The following is a 19,271-nucleotide window of genomic DNA, read 5'->3' as shown; positions in this document are numbered from 1 at the left end:
ATTCATATGAAGCAGGTTTAAAGTCCAAAAACTAGAACCAGATAACGTTCCAAACCCGCAAAAAAAAAAACACACCAGCGTGAACAAATTAGGGCTCTTTTATTTTGAAACTTTTCATCTTTAAACACTGACAGTTAACACAGACAAGCCTTTGTGGTCCCTCTGGCCCCCCCCCGACGTGATCAGTGATAATGTGTGCCGGATATCGACTGGGATGGCTTATGCTGGGTGGAGAGCTCTCAGTCTCACACACACACACACACACACACACACACACACACACACACACACACACACACACACACACACACACACACACACACACACACACACACACACACACACACACACACACACACACACACACACACTCACAAGCACACATGCAAAAGTACACACCCAGGCACACAGACAGAGTATGCAAGGACAAGTACCAAAAAAAATCTAAACAAAACAAAAAAACCAAACACACACACTCGCACACACACACACATTACGACACGTACTAACCGTCTAACACAGTCTAGGCATCTAATGTCGACATCAACAGAGGCGGGGCTTAAAGTGCATACAGGAACGCTCTCGTGGTCAGTGACAACCTGTGGAATGGCGACAGACGGGGACCCTCCGCTAAAGCGACGGACAGAAAGCGAAACCTAACGAGCGCCGGCTGCAACGTGAAGTAATGACACTGCATAGTTGACGGGGTCAGTCTGGTACATTATTGCGGTACGGTGTAGGTCCAAGTCCAGGGAGGGAGGGAGGGAGGAGGGGGGAGGGGGGGAGGGGGGGGAGGGAGGAGGGAGGAGGGAGGGAGGGAGGGAGGGAGGGGGGGGAGGGAGGAGGGAGGAGGGAGGGAGGGAGGGGGGGAGGAGGGAGGGAGGGAGGGGGGAGGAGGAGGGAGGAGGGAGGGAGGGAGGGGGGAGGGAGGGAGGGGGGAGGAGGGAGGGGGGAGGAGGGAGGGGGGAGGAGGAGGGAGGGAGGGGGAGGGAGGAGGGAGGGGGGGAGGGAGGGAGGAGGGAGGAGGGAGGGAGGGAGGGAGGGAGGGAGGAGGGAGGAGGGAGGGAGGGAGAGGGGAGGGAGGGAGGGAGGGAGGGAGGAGGAGGGAGGAGGAGGGAGGGAGGGAGGGGGTGGAGGGAGGGAGGGAGGGGGGAGGGAGGGAGGGGGGGGAGGGAGGGAGGAGGAGGGAGGGGAGGGAGGAGGGGGAGAGGAGGGAGGGAGGAGGGAGGGGAGGGAGGAGGGAGGGGGGGGAGGGAGGGGGGAGGAGGGAGGGGGGGAGGGGAGGAGGGAGGGCAGGATGGCACAGAAAGCACGGACAGTCCAGTGAGATTAGCGATCCAGCAGGGGGAAGCTTGGGCTGTGAGGGATGGCGGTCCGGTCCATGGCGTGGAGATGACTGGAATATCCGGATGCATAGAAGGAGGTGGTGCCGGGATTCCTCGGCCTGGCGGTTTGGTCCTTGAGAGGCAGGAGGAGCTCCGGCAGGTTCAGTACGGGGCAAATAGAACCTGCGGGTGGGAGGTCCTGACGGGCCCGGGGGCCGGGCGGAGCAGCGCGGCGGGGGAGGGTCTGTGTCTGGAAGAGGGCGGGGGGGCTGGGGGGCGTGCCGGAGGCGGGGCGGCGGCGTGACGGGCCGGCGCGGTGCCCGTTGAACGAGCTGCCAGGGCCGGCCGCCGCCGCCGCCGCCACCGCCGCCAGGGTGAGCGGGGAGGATCTGAGTGGTCAGAGGCTGACATGGACGCTCCTTCCCCAGGATCAGCTTTATCTGGAGGACACATACGGAACACACTGAGTTCAAGGCAGATGATTTGTTTTTGTTTTGTTTTTAAAAACAAACCTCTTTAACAAACATGAACCTGCAACCATAGACAAGTGCTTCAACAAGAAGTAGAAACATATTCAGCCTTAATTTATTCACTGTATTGAAGGCTGATGCTTTTACCTCTGCACATTAAAAAAAAACCAACTGTAAGAAAAATTGTATATATATTTTTATTTATTTAAAAAATTCAATGTATTTATTATTTTAAATAAAAACAGGTAAACAAAATTAAATAGAAAACATATAAAAAAAATATCTGATAAAATTATTTTAAAGGATTTAAGGCAGGCAAGTGAAAATATATTTGAAATAAATGTGTTTTTTTCAATGTTCTGTAATAAATTACAGGATATATATATCATTTATTTTTTTTGTTATTTTGGGGGTGAAAATAACGACAAAAATCCAATATATTTATTATTTTAAATAAAAATGGGTAAACAAAATTAAATAAACTATTTAAAAAAATGTCTGATAAAATAGTTTTTTAAAAAAAGGATGAAAGGCAGACAAGTGAAAATATATTTGAAAGAATTTTTTTTGAAAATGTGCCGTAATAAATTAAAGGATATATATAATATTTATTTTTTTAAATGTATTTTTGGGGTGAAAATAATTTAAAAATTCCAATAAAAACAGGTAAGCAAAATCAAATCAAAGACTAATTAAAAAAAAATCAGATACAATTATTTAAAAAAGGATTAGCGGCAGGCAAGTGAAAATATATATGAAAGATTTGAAATATAGATATTCATAATAATGTCAAAATGTGAAACGAGTTCATGAAGCAAATTAAAACCGAGCGCTTTTCCCCAAAAGGCGTCTCTTATCATCAGTAAATAGATGTATATCTGCAGGGAGCAAACAGCTGCGTAAGAACCTCCATTAAAAATTCAAAAAGGCAAAACGTGGATTCAATCAGGAACCCGCTGATCAAAGAAAAAACCCAAAACAAACTGGCATATTAAAAAGAGATGCTAAATGCCAACTTTTGATGTTCTTTAGAACAGCATTTTCTTCTTTCAGCCTGGTGTGCATGCGGGATGACCACTTACTCCCTGACATTTCATTTAGCAGTCAACAGATCAATGGGATTAGTGAAAGATGCCCTCCTCATTATGGTGGAAAGTATTCCGCTGTGTCCTGTTTGTACTAAATGCAAATCATGACCCGTTGTGTGAATCAAATCCGTGACCTTTGTCTGTTTTCTCCCTCTTCCATGACACGACCTCAGCGGCATCCTGCAGTCACAAGCAGGGATTGTTTTTACCCGTCGTACTGAGAGAAATGGTAATAAAGAGCAGAGGAGGTGGCTGACGACACGCCGGGAGATTTACGGGGCGGCATCAGACAGGTGCCAGAAATCAGCTGCTAATTGGTGAAACTCCTCCAAACCGCGAGGAAGACGGCGGAGCCGACACGAGAGGCGGCCGGGGAAATGTCAACCCCTTCATTATTTCTTCCCTCGCATGACCAGGCCAGTTTGTTTTTCTTGGACATCCGTTATTATGGTCAACCATTTGAATGTGGTGATTACCGTCACGGCTGATAAAAGACACGGACACCCGGCGGTGCTCCTTCTGCTGCCGGTTTGTCTCTTTAACTCTTTCCAGCGACTTGGAATCATGAACACAGTTACAATTTAGAGATCGTTTCATGTATTGAACTGTTGCGGTTTCCAGTCACAAACCGACTTCACCGTTCAAAAGCAGTACTGCTGTCGTCCAATCAGAGCTCCAGTAGTCGTTCCATCGGCAATATTTCTTGCTGCTGACGGGGACCTACCTCTTCCACTAAAGTTAATGTTATTGTGTTTTTCAATTTGTTGTTGTGTTTTTTTCATCGTCTAGAGTCGCGGAATGGCTTTAATGCCAATGCCGCTCCTGCAGGTTGCAGCCTCTCATCGCTGATCTCTTGGTTCAGGTTTATTCTCTGCTATCTGCACTGAACCACTCGGTGAGTTAATTAAAAACAGCAGTGGGTTTAATGGGGGGGAAAAAAAGAAGTGATTTTAACACTTTGCATTTGTCGCCGTGCTCACAGGAATGGAGCCCCTGGTGAGGCGTCTGTTTGGGGAGTTAAAATTTAATGAATTTTCATTAAAATGTCAAAGGGTAAGTGCCGCTTTTCAGGGGGAACGAAGGGAAACTTAAACCCATTTAATACATGTGGCTCATACCAAGACGTGGAAATAAAAAAACAACATCATTTCATTACAGGGCCGGACCAAGCCTCCAAGGGGCCCTCAGCAAAACGGGGTTTTTGGTCCCCCTATTAATGTCAAGAATCCAGATCAAAGGTCATCAAAGGCCCTGTATATACTTCTCTATTCTCTACCTCAAAAGAGACATTGTGTACATGCCACTTTACTGTTGATATGTTTATAGGGTGTATAGATTTTTAAATCTTTCAATTGTTTTTCTTAATATATTATTACATGCCTTTGCACTGTGGGTCTGAGAGGACTGAAATTTCATCTGTGCTGTATGTCATACATATCAGCACACTTGACAATAAAGCTGACTTTGACTTTGACTTTGATTCACACACCTACTATAAATGTATTTCATTTTCTAATTTGTAGTTGCAAATACAGTATGAAATGAATAAACAAAATAATAATAATAATGAGGCATCTTTGAATAAAGTGTCAACACACATTATGGCCTCAACTGCTTTCTTTCTTTTTTATAAACTTTTTTTTGGTGTCTTTTTTGAACATAAAAAAATATTCAAGGGTGAGAATATTTACGATTATAAAATAAAAAATACATGATCATCAGACAGGAACGATGCACATGTTACACTTGATTTTCCAGTGTAATATACACAGTCTGGAGAGTTTTTGTGGCCAAACAATAGGAACAAAACAAACAAAAAGAAAATCATCAAAACACTCAAAAGTCACAAAAATTCATCTGGATTTTGCATGAACCTTGAAAATCAAAAAGCATCTATCGGATTGCTATGGACGATACTGGCCCTGTATATACTTGGTATCGAATCGATGCCAATTTTTGCAGCATCGTTCACTACGACTTCTTCCAGAATTGTTTCCAAACTATATGAAAGCATTGTGCAGAAATCGTTCCACATTCCCTCCAGCAGGACAGCTCTGAACCACTCCCATTTCTGGATTGTGGTAATCCGGCCACAGTAAAGAGCTGCTTGTTAAAGATATAGATTTTTTCCAAAATTGTAGCCCTACGTCCTCCGAGATTACTATATTTGTTTCTTTCTCCCAACGTTGTCTAATCAAATCCGTTGAGTTGTTATTGTTGGAGATAAAGCTGCCTTCTGAAGCTGGAACTGGTAACTGTGATCAATCTTCAAGTAATCCGAGGACCGTCTGCGTTCCGCCCACGGCCTAATCGGGTGAAAAGGTCATCAAAGTTATTCGGCGTAATCTTGCGTGTCAGTGCCGGGCGAGAGCGACGCTCCGGCGGCGGCAGCTGTTCCGGGCCATCAATCAGCGGCTCGGGCGTCGAAACCCGGCGGGAAGCATTCTTTACTCTGCGCTCATCAAGACGGGGCTCCTCTCCGTTAACTCAGTCAATGATGGGTTTCAGAAAAAAAGCCATTCCCCCCACACTGGTAAACCCCCGGTGCTTTGTCTCTGGCAAACAGTGGGCGTGATGACGGCTGCCTCCGGATGCCTTGTGCACCACGTCAGACGCTCATCTCGCACCTCGCCGCGCTGGATCCTCTCTTACTGTCTCTGAACGTTTGCTTGTGCGATCGTAGGGGGACAGCTTTTGGTTTTCTACCGGGAACAACGAGAACCGGACAGTTAAACGACGACCTGGGGACCGTGTTCAGTTACTCCAGTCCTTCTTCTTTCGTTCTGCAGCTCGCCAGCCAGTCGGACTCTGACGCACGACGTCAGAGACCCCCTGCTGAGGCAGCCCAAATAACTTCAGCCTGACATTTGCAAATCACCTGAAAACAGTGTTTTAATACCTCAGCCAGCAAATGACTCATATGAGCCATTTTGTCAATGACATATTGAAAATTAAATCACAATGTTCCCGTCCTGGGATTATTATTGTGTCTTGTTTTTGTTTTTTTTCATTAAAAGTCGGGTAACAAGTGATCCAGTCATAAAAGTTGACATTTTAGTGAATCAGGAGCCGCTGGGTGGATGGAGGCTGGGGGGGGGGATTATTCACAGATAAAAGCGTCGGAGGGAGAGAACGACAATGATCAAACTGTAAACCCGTTTCCCACGCGATGGTAAAAGTCCGTTTCTTCAGCGTTGTATTAGACGCGAGGGCGTGCGACTGCTGCGTCGACGCCGAGGCTTTGGGCTGCCGATAAGATGAGATGAAGTGTTTTGGTGACTCACCGGCTGCTTGGTCTGGCCTTTCTGCGGTTTGCTGTAGGGGCTGTACTTGGGTTTGGCTGGTTTACCTGCCGCTCGGTCTTTATGACGCCGACTGCTGATGTGCTGGAAGTGACACAGAGGGCAGAGGACATTACAGGCTGACGCTGGAGTCGTGTTGCTTTAAACAGGTTCCCCGCTGCTTCGTGGTGTTCACTGCTCCGAATGCTCCAAACAAACCTCTGATGGTGGACTATATACATATATATGTATTTCATGTCATACTCTTTCAACAAAAAGTTCTGAAGCAAGACAAAGCTGTTTTCCCCCTGCTACTTACTTCTCTCGCAAGATCTGGCAACCGATCTGGAAATGGCTGAACGTTGCAATCTCCCTGTACAATATCAGGATTAATGGTCCGATCGGCGGAATCCCTGCCGCTGCTTTGTGTCCTTCGTACATTTTGTTTTTTAAATTATTTGTGAATTTTCCGCTTGAAAACTTGCAAGTAAAATAATCCCAAAAGAGCAACCAGGCTGTGAAGCGCCGCGTTATGTAAGAACGGTGCGTTATGCAATAATGTCATATATTTTCCACTCATTATGTAATAATCTGCAGCATTTTGTAATGAACTATGTTTATTACTGTGTTTCATTTTGCCTTGTCTATGTAGAATTTCATTTTTGGTTTGACAACAAAGTGGGAAGACTTCCATAGTTTCCGGACTATAAGCCGCTTCGTTAATTAGCTTCAAGGCTAATTTATGAATTTTTCTACAGGTTGACGAGCCTCATGCATTCAGGTGACCTTTCTTTTTTTTTTTTACATTTTTATCTTTTTCAATTTGGCAGTTGTGGCTTATATTCAGAGGCAATCAATAGTCTGGAAATGACGGTTGTTGTTTTTTTCCCCCTGCGTTTGGATGCTTCATGTTTCACTTCGAGCTCTTTGGGTTTTTATTGGGTTTTTTTTGTCTGTATTTTGTGACTTTGCACGTCAACAACTAGATGAGTTCTTCAGTTTAGTCTACTTTCTTTCCTTAACGTCCGCCGGGATCAGCTTCAGTGCATAATGAATCTGGATTGCAACTACTTAACAGTACGAAGAACAGATTTGCACACACACACACACACACACACACACACAGAAATACGACTTCAAAAACACGTTTTATAAAATGTGTTTTTAACATTACAGGTGGCAGTGATTTGCAGATTTTCTTATTCAAGGTGGCAGCATGAGGAATTAAAAAAACAAAAAAAGAACAGGCCAGAAACAAAAATACACCTTTGTCGTGAGGTGAAAGTGATTATGGCTCCATTGTGCTGGCGAGGACCCCCCCACGGTGAAAATGACTGCAGCGGTGGCTCGGCGTGGTGCGGCTCAAAGAGCTTTTACTAAATGGTCCGTTATACATCCCTGTTAAATACAGCAGAGCGCCACGGAGGGGGGGGACCAGAAAAAAAAACGACGGAACCCGCCTGGCACGTACAGAAATACTCTCCAACCCCCGAGCCAATAAATAATTCAGCGTGGCGACACGGCGGCGACAAGCGGCGGCGGCGTCTGAACTTCGCAAGAGGATTTAGCAATCACACTTTTCTCCCGATTCTTAAAACTGTGACCGGAATTTGTCACGCTGGCTTCTTTTCACAGAGGAGAAAAAAACAAAAAAACCAAAAAAGACTCCTGTTCAGAGGTACTCAGTAAAAGACCTGGCATGAAAAATTCATTTAAAGCCCCGTCTGTTTCTCAGGGAGAAATCTCAAGGTTGAGCTGAGACAGTGGGAAAAGGAAAACTGGTGTTGTGGATGACATTTCCCCCCCCCATGACAGAATGATCAACCGCTACAAGACGAAAAGAGATTTGTGGAGCAGCAGCTACCAGAGGTTTTCAACTGAGTCGCAAAGAGATTCACCTTTTGTCAGATTCTACAGCAACTCCACTTAACCTTGTGTTCACGCGCGGCTTTAATCTTAAAGCAGAAACCTAATTTTTTATTTCTTTTGCCGTTGATCGAGTTCTCTCAAGGCTGTTTTTGTTGTTGTTGTTGTTGTTTCTTCAAGAATGCTTGCAAACGACAAAGACTTAATAGAGAAATGTGTCCTGGAATGGAATGAAAGGAGGAAAAATCCTTGCTCTCTGTTTTGTTTTAATCTGAATCGTTTTCAAAGGTGATCGGCAAAGTATTTGCAACATTCTGATACTTTTTTTGTGCTTCAATGCAAAATAAATCTAAATCCTCCACAAAAAAAGAAAAGAAAGAGAACTAAATCCACAACCTGCAGCTTCACGTCGCATCACTGCGCTTTACAGACGACATCCGTGCCGGTAGGGAGGAATGTGATCAGGTAAACACCGGCTTTACAGGAAGTAGCTTATCGTTCTCAAAGTAATCGTGTTTTGCTGCTTTAATCTGATTTCTTTTGGAAACGCTGCCGTCTGGCTCGCGCGCATAAGTGAGAGACAATTAAATTACAATCGCTCTGTCAAATTGCAGCTCCTGTGTGGCTCGTCAGGCCTGTTTACGACTCAGATACGTCAGAGTAGCAGTTTTTACACGTTTATGTGATGAGCCTTGATGTGAACCGACTGATCGGAGCAGCAGATTCCTGGTAGGAGGCCTGTATTTGGATGTCAGGCATCAAATGCATCATTTACATGTGAAAGCTGCGTGTCGCGCGCTCCCGTCTTATTTCACCGCATCTACATCCTCCTCCGGCTGACGGAGCAGGGCGAGTGAGGGAGGTGTGCATCTGACGTCTAAAAATACATCCCGAGTGTTTGACTGGGAGCGTAACAGGACTGATTTAAGTGGTGTAGAAGTATTAAATGGACGATGAAATATCCCTGCATTTGATCCGAAGTTCACTAACGTTACAACTATAGACAAAAGCAGAGGGGCTGAACCGAATACCACACAAACAACACGCTATTTGTTGGTAAAAAAACCAAAATGAAACGAGGGGATTCTGGTGCTAATGGGCCTCAAAATAATGTAATTGGAGTGAGGAGTTAGAAAAGCTGGAGTCCGATCAATAAGATGTGATTAAGCCAAGTTATCGAGCTGCACTGACCCGAACAAACACTCACGCCTTTCCACTGTGTGATTCACAAAAAGCTTCAGCTGTGAACCGGAGGAGGTTGGATCCGTCTTCAAGCCGGCTTTCATTTTCCTTTCCTCCACCGCCGCTTTGAATGTTTAAGGTTTTTCAACAACATGAAGTCTTACAATTGTTGGATCGGATCAATCTAAAGGCCGAACGACGCAGGAAACTGGAACAATCCACTCAAATTCACTCTGTTTTTTGTATGTTCTGAATTTTCTGTTGTGCACAGTTCCTGATTTGTAAAGAGCTGCTCATATATGCTTTTAAATAGAAATCTGACATGATAAACGATAAAATTACTGCAAATTAAACTTTTTTCTTTTTTTAACCAATGAAATCTCACAATATAGAAATGACATTTGCATGACATTAACAAATTATACATCACGATGAAACGACTCGATTTTAGACAAATGCTAAACAACAACTTTAATAAGTGCAAAATAACCTCAATTAAGGCCCTGTCTACACGACGGTGACACTTAAAAGAGATTTAACTTTTATAAAATGCCCCGTCTTTGTGGAAATGAGGGGGAAATGTGACTTATCTGAAACGCTGCCACTGCACATGTGCACCACGGCCGTAGTTAATAGCTCTTCTGATATAGAGCAAATACATGGATAACGCTGACCCACAACTGAACAGATGCTACCGTATTGCTGGTGACTTGACAGTCAAAAGCCGTATTTAAACTCCTTTTCTTTAACCTGCGTTCAATAGATTTATTTATGCTTTTAGTCACTCAGTCAGTTGCTGAGGGAAGGTTTGAGGTTGTCAGTATTTATAGTTCAATATGAAAACAGTCCCGCCCCGGTGAGATCAAACCGAGTCGTTCATAGCCTCTAAACAAGACTGACACTTATTCCTTTTTTTAAACTTTTAACTCTTCCATCATTCAGTGTCTGAGATCATCAAAGAGTGACACTCTGCCTTTTCCTGTTTCAGCTCCTCTGACAGAGAAATCGTGAAAATGTCAGACGTCATGAGTTTCATCTCCTCGGACCCCGTTGAGTCGAGAACGTCCTCAAAGGAACACTGAATCATTCCGGGGGCCTGTTTTAACGGCGGGGGGAGCAACCCTTGGAGTCGTTTGCTAATTTTGCAAAGGATCCCGTTATCGATTCTCTTATCGCTTACGCGAGGCGACGTCATTCAGCAGATTCGTCAGCGGGAAACATGGCGGCTAAAACGCCGGAAAGTTTGGTTCCATTTCACGACAAAAGTACGACAACGGGGCAGCTTGCAGTACTGATTGTCGCATTTATTGATCGGCTCCGGAGTGAATCTGAAAAGAGAATCCATATCGAACTAAATTGTTAAGCAGAGTTGAAAATTTGATTCGGAAGCGTAAAAATCGTATCAATTCCCATCCCGACTCTCAATCTATTTTCTCGTGGAACTTGGTAGTTTTAGAGTTGACAGTCAAGACCAATCCAACTTCAATGCCTACTCGACACTGTGAATGTTTGTTGTTCTCGCTGCCTGGCATGAAAAACCTTTTTAGAACGGATAGACAATCCTTGGAAATGTAGTTTATTAAACAGGGCCCCGGTCTCAGGCCTCTTCCTGCCCTCACCTGCTTCAGCTGCGTCTCCGAGTTGACGTGAACGTCGCACATCTCACAGTAGAAGGTTTTGTTCTGCAGGCCCGTGGACGACTTGGAGGTCGTGGCCAGCTTGCTTTTGACCCCCGCCCGGGGGAAGGACTTGATGGAGCCCACGCCGCTCCGGGCCTCCAGCATCGTCTTGTGCTTCGTACCTGCAGGTCCAAACAGGCAGCGGATTACCGAGCGCCTCAGCTTTCAGCCCCGAGGGGAAGGGGGTGAGGTGGGGGTGTTTGGGGGGGGGGGGGGGGGGGGATCGGAGGAATGCACCTTTCCTTGTGGGGGAATCTGGAGGTCAGAGCGTTAATGGGCCTTAAAACATCACGGATCAAAGACGGCGGAGGACCCTCGTAACCTCAGTGGTAACAAAAAGGTATTTAACCCTCTGAGTTATGTTCAACATGCTAAAAACCAAATCAGGAACCCTTCTTGAAACGACAGGTGATAAAAAATAAAGTGATGAACGGTTTTATCTTCTGTGATGGTTTATGGTGATTCTGACAGGCAAGTGAAAACCTAAAAACTTAAAAGATAGAAACATAAACTTATCATTGATCAATTCACATTTTTTTTAATACCATTTCAAAGTATTTTGTTGCATTTATTCTGCACTTTTATCTATTTTGTGACCCCAGCTTGTGTTCTGTTTATATATTTTGATTAAATATTAAAAATTGAAAAGTGTGAGCATAACGCAAATCAATCAAAATTCACCAGATTTTCCCCCCCAATGTTGGCACTACACAGCTGCCTACAATCCACATTTTGGAGTGAACTGCACAGGAGCAATGCTGGATGGATGACCTGGTTCCCGAAGGCTTTGCTCCAGAAACGTGGTCACATGACCATCGGAGCATTAACGGTGCCGTGTAGTAAATCGCTGCCATTCAATGAAAAGCAAGGAACCGCTCTGCAACACAAAAGTGCCATTTCAGATATTCAATGCACTTCTATAGACAAACACGACCCACTTACGATCCACTCGCCAGCTGGAAGTTGCTATTTTATTCTGCATGTATTGTAATATCCTGAAGGTTGACGCTCCGGATAAAGAATTGATGCAGAACTGTCATCGCAGATTGGATTCACCCGCCAAAGCTCGGGTCCCTGACTCTTTCTTTACTGGAAGCAAATGGAATATTTTAGCTTTTACAACACTGCCGCGACAACAATGACCCACTAACGTGGGGGTGTCAAACATGTGGGCCTGTGGGCCAAAATCCTTCTGCAAGAGATTTGAATATGCCGTATATATATATATATATATATGTATATATTTAAATCCTTCAAAGGAAGCATTGGGTTTTTTCACCAAGAGGTATAATTAAAATTGGCTTTATGTTAAGTTTGTGGTCATTTCAGTTGGGGATGTCTTGATAATCTTGACATGGCTGCAGTATTGCACCATTACTGGGAGGAAGATGCTCTATGATCGGGATGTTAGTGGATTTTTGAAGGGGTCATGAATTAATGGCCGTGAGGGGAAATTGTCAACAAAACACGGGAGATAAACATTCAGGGATGCTGGTTTCAAGACAGGCCGCTAATGCTGAATCACAGCTACGTTAGCTCAGCTAATGCTACTTACGGCAAGAATTCTTTTGACATTGCTATAAGGAAGACTGAGTTGGTTGTCCAAAACACAGGCTATTTGGTTCATTCTGAACATCAAGGAAACATGCTAATGCTAACAGCTAGCAGCATTAGCACAACAGAGAGACTGCAGGAAGGTGTTTATGGCTGGTTATACATCAGATCTGCTGTGGATACCATTAGAAAAATTAGAGATCAGTTGGTTGAGTGAAATCCTAACCATGAAGACTGCAGCTTTGGCTACGATTAAAAACTAACAGTCGGCTCAGTTAGACCGCATTTCTGCAATTATTTTCATGTGTTTCGACCAAAAGAGGCAATTTAGTGGAACTAACGAACTCAATATTGACACTGCTAATGAATAAGTCAGTGAGTTTAACACTGACACGGTCATGTTTGCAATCCCCTGACACAAAACTTCAGAGAAAAGGTTTTATTAAATGTTGAATGGGCTTTTAAAAATCAGCCCGGTGACTCAGGGCACGGCCACATCCCACTCTGAATGTGAACTGAAGAATAGAAATTACTTTGACAGCATGATTCAGAGCTCAACCCTTTGTTTTCAATAGAGAGAAAGTCTCACAATACCCGAGTTTGATTCGAGGTTACAAAACCTCTCAAATAATGTGAGTTTTTCAGGCCTGCAGCGATTAAAGACAGCCCGCACAATTCAGAAGTGATTATCGGTGAGGAAATCCAGCCGTGTCCCTAAAATTCAGTGACTCACTGAGAAAAATCACTTCAGTGCCGACGACGCCTGCGAGCATTTGTCATGGAAATTAAACAACATGGTTACAAACACACACAAAAACCCAGCAAATAAACACTTTGTTCATAGTGGCTGCAGAAGGGTTATCGTCTGGGACAATAATACATAGAATCAGGGGTTTACAGAGAGCTTTAGGCTGGATGCAGCAGGAGAATGAGTCGTGGGATCGGAGATTCTTTCAGTTTGTCAATTATTTGTTTTTCCTTTACAGACGTCGCCACAGCAAGACAATGTAACTTGTACCGAAGACTGAGCCTCATGAGTTTTGAGCAAGTTCATGGCTTCTAAGCTGCTCCACCAGAAAGAACCAGGTGTGAGTTCAGGGCCGGCGCTATCGCCAGTTCTTAAGTGCACCCCGGTTGTTTTTTTACATTGTCAAGGGAGCCGAGTGAGAGTCACATCATGGCGTCACTCCAAAATGTCCTATATATCCCTGCAGACATAGCTCCAAGCACTTCAGTGGAAATCCACAGAGACGTCGCTCCATCCAGTCTGGCCTGAACCTCGGATGGAGAGCAAAAGAGCGAGAAAACGTTGTGTCTCCTTGTCCGTTCATTGTCATTTTTTTTCACGTCCATCTTGCTATGGCGACGTTTACTGTAGATTTCAGAATGCCGGTACAGTGTCTCTTAACTCCACCCCCAGCTGATGATGTGTCAGGCCCCGCTCTGGTCCAGCGATGATATGGCGCTAGCTAAGCACTCCTTTAGCACCTGATAGGCCGGGGCTTTGGGGGAGAAACACAAAGAACTGGTGCTAAATCTGGCCCCTGGCCCCAAACTAGAACCTGGTTCTTTTTGGTGGAAAAGCCCCCACTGTGGGTCCCTCTGCAAAACCCTTTACCCCCCCCCCCCCCCCCCCCCCCCCCCATCACCTCCCTGGGATGCCCTGCTGATGCCCACCACATACTAGAAAATAGGACGTGTGAACGCTGAAAAGAAGAATTTCTGATAAAAGAACATTTAATAAAAAGTTCAATCTGTAGCTCTTACCACTGTTGTGCGCCTCGAGCTGCGACGCCGAGTTGACCGCCACTTTGCAGAGCGAGCAGTATAGGAGGCGTCGAGCTTTCTCCTCCTCCGTCTCCGTGTCCGTCTCCGCCTCCGGTTCGGCCTCGGGCTCCTGCTCTGGCTCTGAGGGCGGGGGGAGCTCGGGCGGCTCCTCGTCCCCTCCAGCGGCGGCTGAGGTAGTAGTCTCTGGGGTTGTAGTCGCCGCTGTCGCCACCGCGGCGCTCTGGACCTTCAGACAGGCCGCGGGTGGCGGCGCCGGCACGACGGTCGGGGTCAACAGGGGCGCTCGGGGTTGTGCCGGTCTGAGCGCAGGCAGGGACAGCAGCAGGGGCACTGATCCAGGGACGCCATCTGCAACAGAGAAATGTACCATTTTGATGAGAGTTCTTTAGCTTCCGACGCCGTCTGAAGACAAATGCTTTGATGGAGTAATCTTCACCCAGCAGGTGGCTGGACATCTTTCTGTTCACACTTCGGGGATTGTTTCTGTTCCATTTGTTTGGTTTCGTCAACAACAACACAAAGCGCCGAACAGGCAACGTTATACAAGCTGTGACTCACAAATAGGTGAATAATTCTGCAGCAATAAGACGTGTTTAATGACTGAGAAAGCCCCTCAGACAAGAACATGGCAAAAATACAAGATATGAGTTGATATCAAGTTGCATGGGCAATGTTATAGCTGTCATAAATATCAAAATATCCCCAATACAAGCTCAGGATATCTGCCTTTTACAGTACACAAATGTGTGTTTTTCAAATGAATTACTAGTGACTTGGAATGTCAAGTATCTGGTGGCAAACATAATCTACTCTGGGCCTATCCAGGACCCTTAACTGGATGAAGGTGGATAGAAGATGGATGGTTTGACATGTGTTTCAATGAAACAGCCATTTCTGACCAAATATGGCAGTTTTGAGTAAAGTAGTAGGAAATCAAAGAAAGAAGCAAGTCAACATCACAAAGTCCAATAATGAAGCTGGCAGAAGGACAAGGTCTCACCGGGACCAGGACCGGAAGCCTCTGCTCCAGGGAACCACATGTTGAGCCCAGACCATAATGACCCAGAGGCTGATTAATCGCATTTTCTTCCTTGGGAAACGTTTGATAAATACTGACCACCATTTTTCAAGAAGCTCCTAATCAGCAGTCACAATTAATTCCCCATCAAAGAAATCTTCACCCTCGTGCAACAGGTGCCAGGATAAAGAGATAATCAGAGTTTTTCATTAACCTGTGGTCAGTGGTCGCCATGTTGGCTTGATTTGTGTAAATATGAAGCACAAATGATCAGCTTTCATCATTTGAAGTTCATAAATGAAAAATGACAAATATTTATATACCACTGCAGAGGCAGATGGATTGATTTGACACATTGAAAAAAACCAAAACAACAACACAGGGCTGTCAAATTAGACTCGACAGATCCGAGTTGACTTTCTCCACCAGAGGCAAGCAGCCTTGACTTTTCATTCATGGTGATTAAAATGCTCATAAGATTAGTTATACAGCAGCTTATTGATTCCACGCCACATTATACATGTGCATCAAGCGAACGTTGGCTCTATTATTGAAATGTTCAGCTCTTTACAGTACTCAGACCTTAATTCTGCCATCAAGACAAGTTATGACATGAACATGTTCGCAGGGCTCGGTTGCTGGGAAAGAAGGCCGCGGTATTTTTAGGAACAAAGACAAGAGATGTGAATCAATAATGTCTGACTCATAAAACAACACCACGTGTCAGCGCTCTGGACGCAGACGGCCGATGCCACGTTTACGAAAATGAGATTTTGCCTTGGCGGCAAGACCTGATCGATGCCGATGCCTCTGAGTTCTCCGCACTGCCCCGTGTCATGAAATGAAGATCAGCCAGCCAAGAGAGCAAATCAATAGTGAATTATGTCATGCTATTTTTGTGAGCATTTATATACGGGTCTTATTTATCACAACGGACGCACAACCGGCGCCACAAAACCAGTCAAACCTACGCTGCCACGGTATCAAAGGTTGAGACATAAATGAGGAAGCAGAGCAGCAGCAGCTATATTTCTGCCAAGACCAGTAGTGAAAGAAGTTCAGACAATTTTTACACAAGAGAAATAGGAACCATCCATACATCCACCCACCGCTGCTTCATCCAACGTAGGGTCGTATGGGGGCTGGATATTGGTGAACGTTCAGGCTGGATTCCGACAGGAAACTCACCCGTTCTCTTCGAATGTTTCATGTCAGGAGAGAAATCCTCAGACTGCATAGTTTTTTTTTGTTTCGTTCTTTTTAGCAGCTGAGGAGTTCTGCTCTCGCCTCAGTTTTTGGTTTTGAACAGAGAGACGACACCACTAGTTGTGTTTTTTATTTGGGTTAAAGTCCATTTTTGCCAATTTATCCTTTGGTCCACTCTGTCAACCTTCATGGGAAGTTATGGGAAGAGACCAGGGACTGCAAAGTTTGCAGAGTTCCAATCTCACAGCTAACAAGTTACCAACGAAGGTCTCTCTCCAAGACCTTTAACCCCACCAGCTCTCTGGACGCCGCCCCATGGCATCCCACCGCTCCTATATGCGGGTATGCCTATAGCAGGGTTAACAACCAATGTTGCCCGAATGGATTAAAAAAGTTGACTTTGTTTGTTCTTTTTGGGCCAAATTGTTTTTGTTTCAGAACCAATTTCGGACAATATATTTGTTTTGGTTTAATGAAGATATTTTCCCCAGTCTGTGACTATTGAAGGGTGGCAAGTAACATATAGGGAATCTAAGTACCCAGAGAAAAGCTACACACGGTTTAATTTCCCAGTGAGGTGAGAGTATTAACCACGACAGTTAAATACAATGGTAATGAATGCAAGAAGAACAGTTTTTAGGATTTGGGTGTCGAATATGTTCGATGTGTGGATTAAAATCAGCAATAATGTGAGTGAAACGGTTTAATACTGTCTATGATGGGTGTGAAATGCTAGTTTTGTTCCTGGAGGTCTGAGTGAACACTAAACGCTTCCAATGTATGGTAATATATGCGCAGTTTATTCTTTTTTATATACTTCAGTGTTTGTGCTCATGTTATCCATTAACCTTTCGAAATGGGTTTGAGGCACATTTTATACCTAAAATACTCTCGTCTTCCGGTTGACTGACTCCAACTATGAAATTTGCAGCACAATCATGGAACTGGCTGCATGTTTGGAATGCAGATCTGTGCGGTAATGAACAGACGCAGGAGATAGATAAATGTACAGAACGCAGCGTTGTGCACAGTTAGGGTGAGAAGATGTCACAAACAAGCTCGTTTTATCGACAAGGGTTTATTTTCGAGGCTTTCGCAAACCGCAGAGTTGAAAAACGAAATTGAAGTGATGTAGGTATTTGACAAAAAATGAAAAAGAATATAGTCCTGGGGAGTATCAGCTGCTGTTGTGAATATTTATGAGCTCAGTCGTCTCATACTTGGCCAGTGAAGAGAAGAATATGTTGTTTCAGATCTAATATAGCAGCAGTTTGTTAGTAAAGGCAACAGTTGGTATTCTGGAACGTCTTGATGAGAAACCACACCAATTTTCTTTGGTCGAGTCACACTACTGGTCTGCCTTCTCTGAATCAGTAAGAAAAATACCGCTGGGAGCCAAAGAACACACCACTTTCTGAATCTGATTCTGCACAGATTCGAACCGTGATTCCCCCAAAATCTTTTCCCAATTGGTTCAAATCAAGTCACCATGTGGCATCCAAGCGAAGCTGTTTTCTGCCCGGGGTCTTCCCCGGGCCAGGTATAATCCCTCAACTCTTTGCAGTATCGTCTTTGAGATATCTTTGTGCGAACCTGTGAAACCTGCACACGAAAGCACCTGGGAGTCGTCCTGATTCGAGAAACCGAACCGCCTCCTGTCAACGTGGAAGGGCACCACTCCAATCTCCCTCCAGGTATGTGACCCCATCACCTTATCACTGACAGGCCTTTTTCACACACACAGGCACAGCTATTACTTCCAGTGGGGGGGAGAGACTGACAACTAGCCACACTGGTTATGCTGATTTTCCACTATGTTCTGCAGCAGAAAAAAAAATAAAAAATTACAAAATATGCTGACCTCCTCTTGCTGTGTCCACGGGGGATTTTACCGTTGAAGGGGGATGGAAGTTATGACAGCAGCAATTTGTAGCTCGGGGAGAAAATCATGGAAAATGTACGTTCACGGACCTCTGCGACCAGACATGATTAGAACTATTAGTACTTTACACGATTATTAAATGTCTTGTGGTGCTCTTCCAGTATTACTTTTGTTTTTTTTAGACTAAAAGAGCACGTTCGCTTCCCGTTCATCATCTCACATCTGAGACTTTACTCAAAAACGCACTTCAAGCTAATGGTTGCCATTCATACATAGTAACTTTCAAAGCTTTGGACTTGTACCTGACTGTTGACACAGAACAATCTGTGAAATCTGAAGCGCTCCCTTGATTTGACATAATAGTGGATTCCAGTAGTTCTTGAAGTCCAAGTTACCAGTTGCCACCGGCGATGAGGACTGAAGGCTTCTGATGGTCAGAATTTGAACTTTGGACTCTGACAACCTTGAGGACTATGACTTGAGATTTCGTGAACTTTTGTGAAAGGAGAGAGTGAGCAGCCGTTGAACAGCAAACATTGTTGTTGGAAGACGAGCTGCTTTTCCTTCCAGTGTCGAACAGTTCATTATACCTCTCATGAGTAGTTTTGCTTTTGTCTTTTCAGGCGCATAGTTTTTTTTGTTTTATTTTTAAACATACCTTCGACGGTGCGCTGCTGTCTTAATCAGAGCCGTGTTACTGAAGTGTGAAGAACTTGTCTTTTCTTGACAGATTGGCCACGCCCCCTTACAAAATACACAACACCACTGGATGACAGTTGTAATGAAGATGAAAGCGCATTATCCACCTTTGCTTTTGTAAACCTACTAGCTGGAAGGCGGAGGAGCTCAGTTGGTCAGGCTGTAGGGTTTGGTGATTCATGAGATTTCTCTGGTCACATAGTTACATCCCAACTGGGACACCAGGCAGGAAA

At 44.7% G+C, this 19,271-nt stretch overlaps 1 protein-coding gene across 1 annotated transcript in view; it reads right to left on the bottom strand.

The window, feature by feature from the left end:
- Window positions 1–1,361: 1,361 nt before the first annotated feature.
- znf385d (zinc finger protein 385D) overlaps window positions 1,362–19,271 on the bottom strand; it is a 122,045-nt gene continuing 104,135 nt past the window's right edge. Inside the window, 6 exon segments of the mRNA XM_080500245.1 lie at window positions 1,362–1,562; window positions 1,564–1,698; window positions 1,700–1,765; window positions 6,168–6,269; window positions 10,832–11,013; window positions 14,213–14,581. Of these exon segments, the coding sequence (XP_080356371.1) occupies window positions 1,488–1,562; window positions 1,564–1,698; window positions 1,700–1,765; window positions 6,168–6,269; window positions 10,832–11,013; window positions 14,213–14,581 (929 nt within the window). The 3' untranslated portion in view covers window positions 1,362–1,487.

Source organism: Blennius ocellaris (genome assembly GCF_963422515.1).
Source record: "Blennius ocellaris genome assembly, chromosome: 8".
In the NCBI taxonomy this organism is placed as follows: Eukaryota; Metazoa; Chordata; class Actinopteri; order Blenniiformes; family Blenniidae; genus Blennius; species Blennius ocellaris.
Note: the sequence above shows the minus strand (reverse complement) of the source record. Positions and strands in the feature narration are given on the sequence as shown.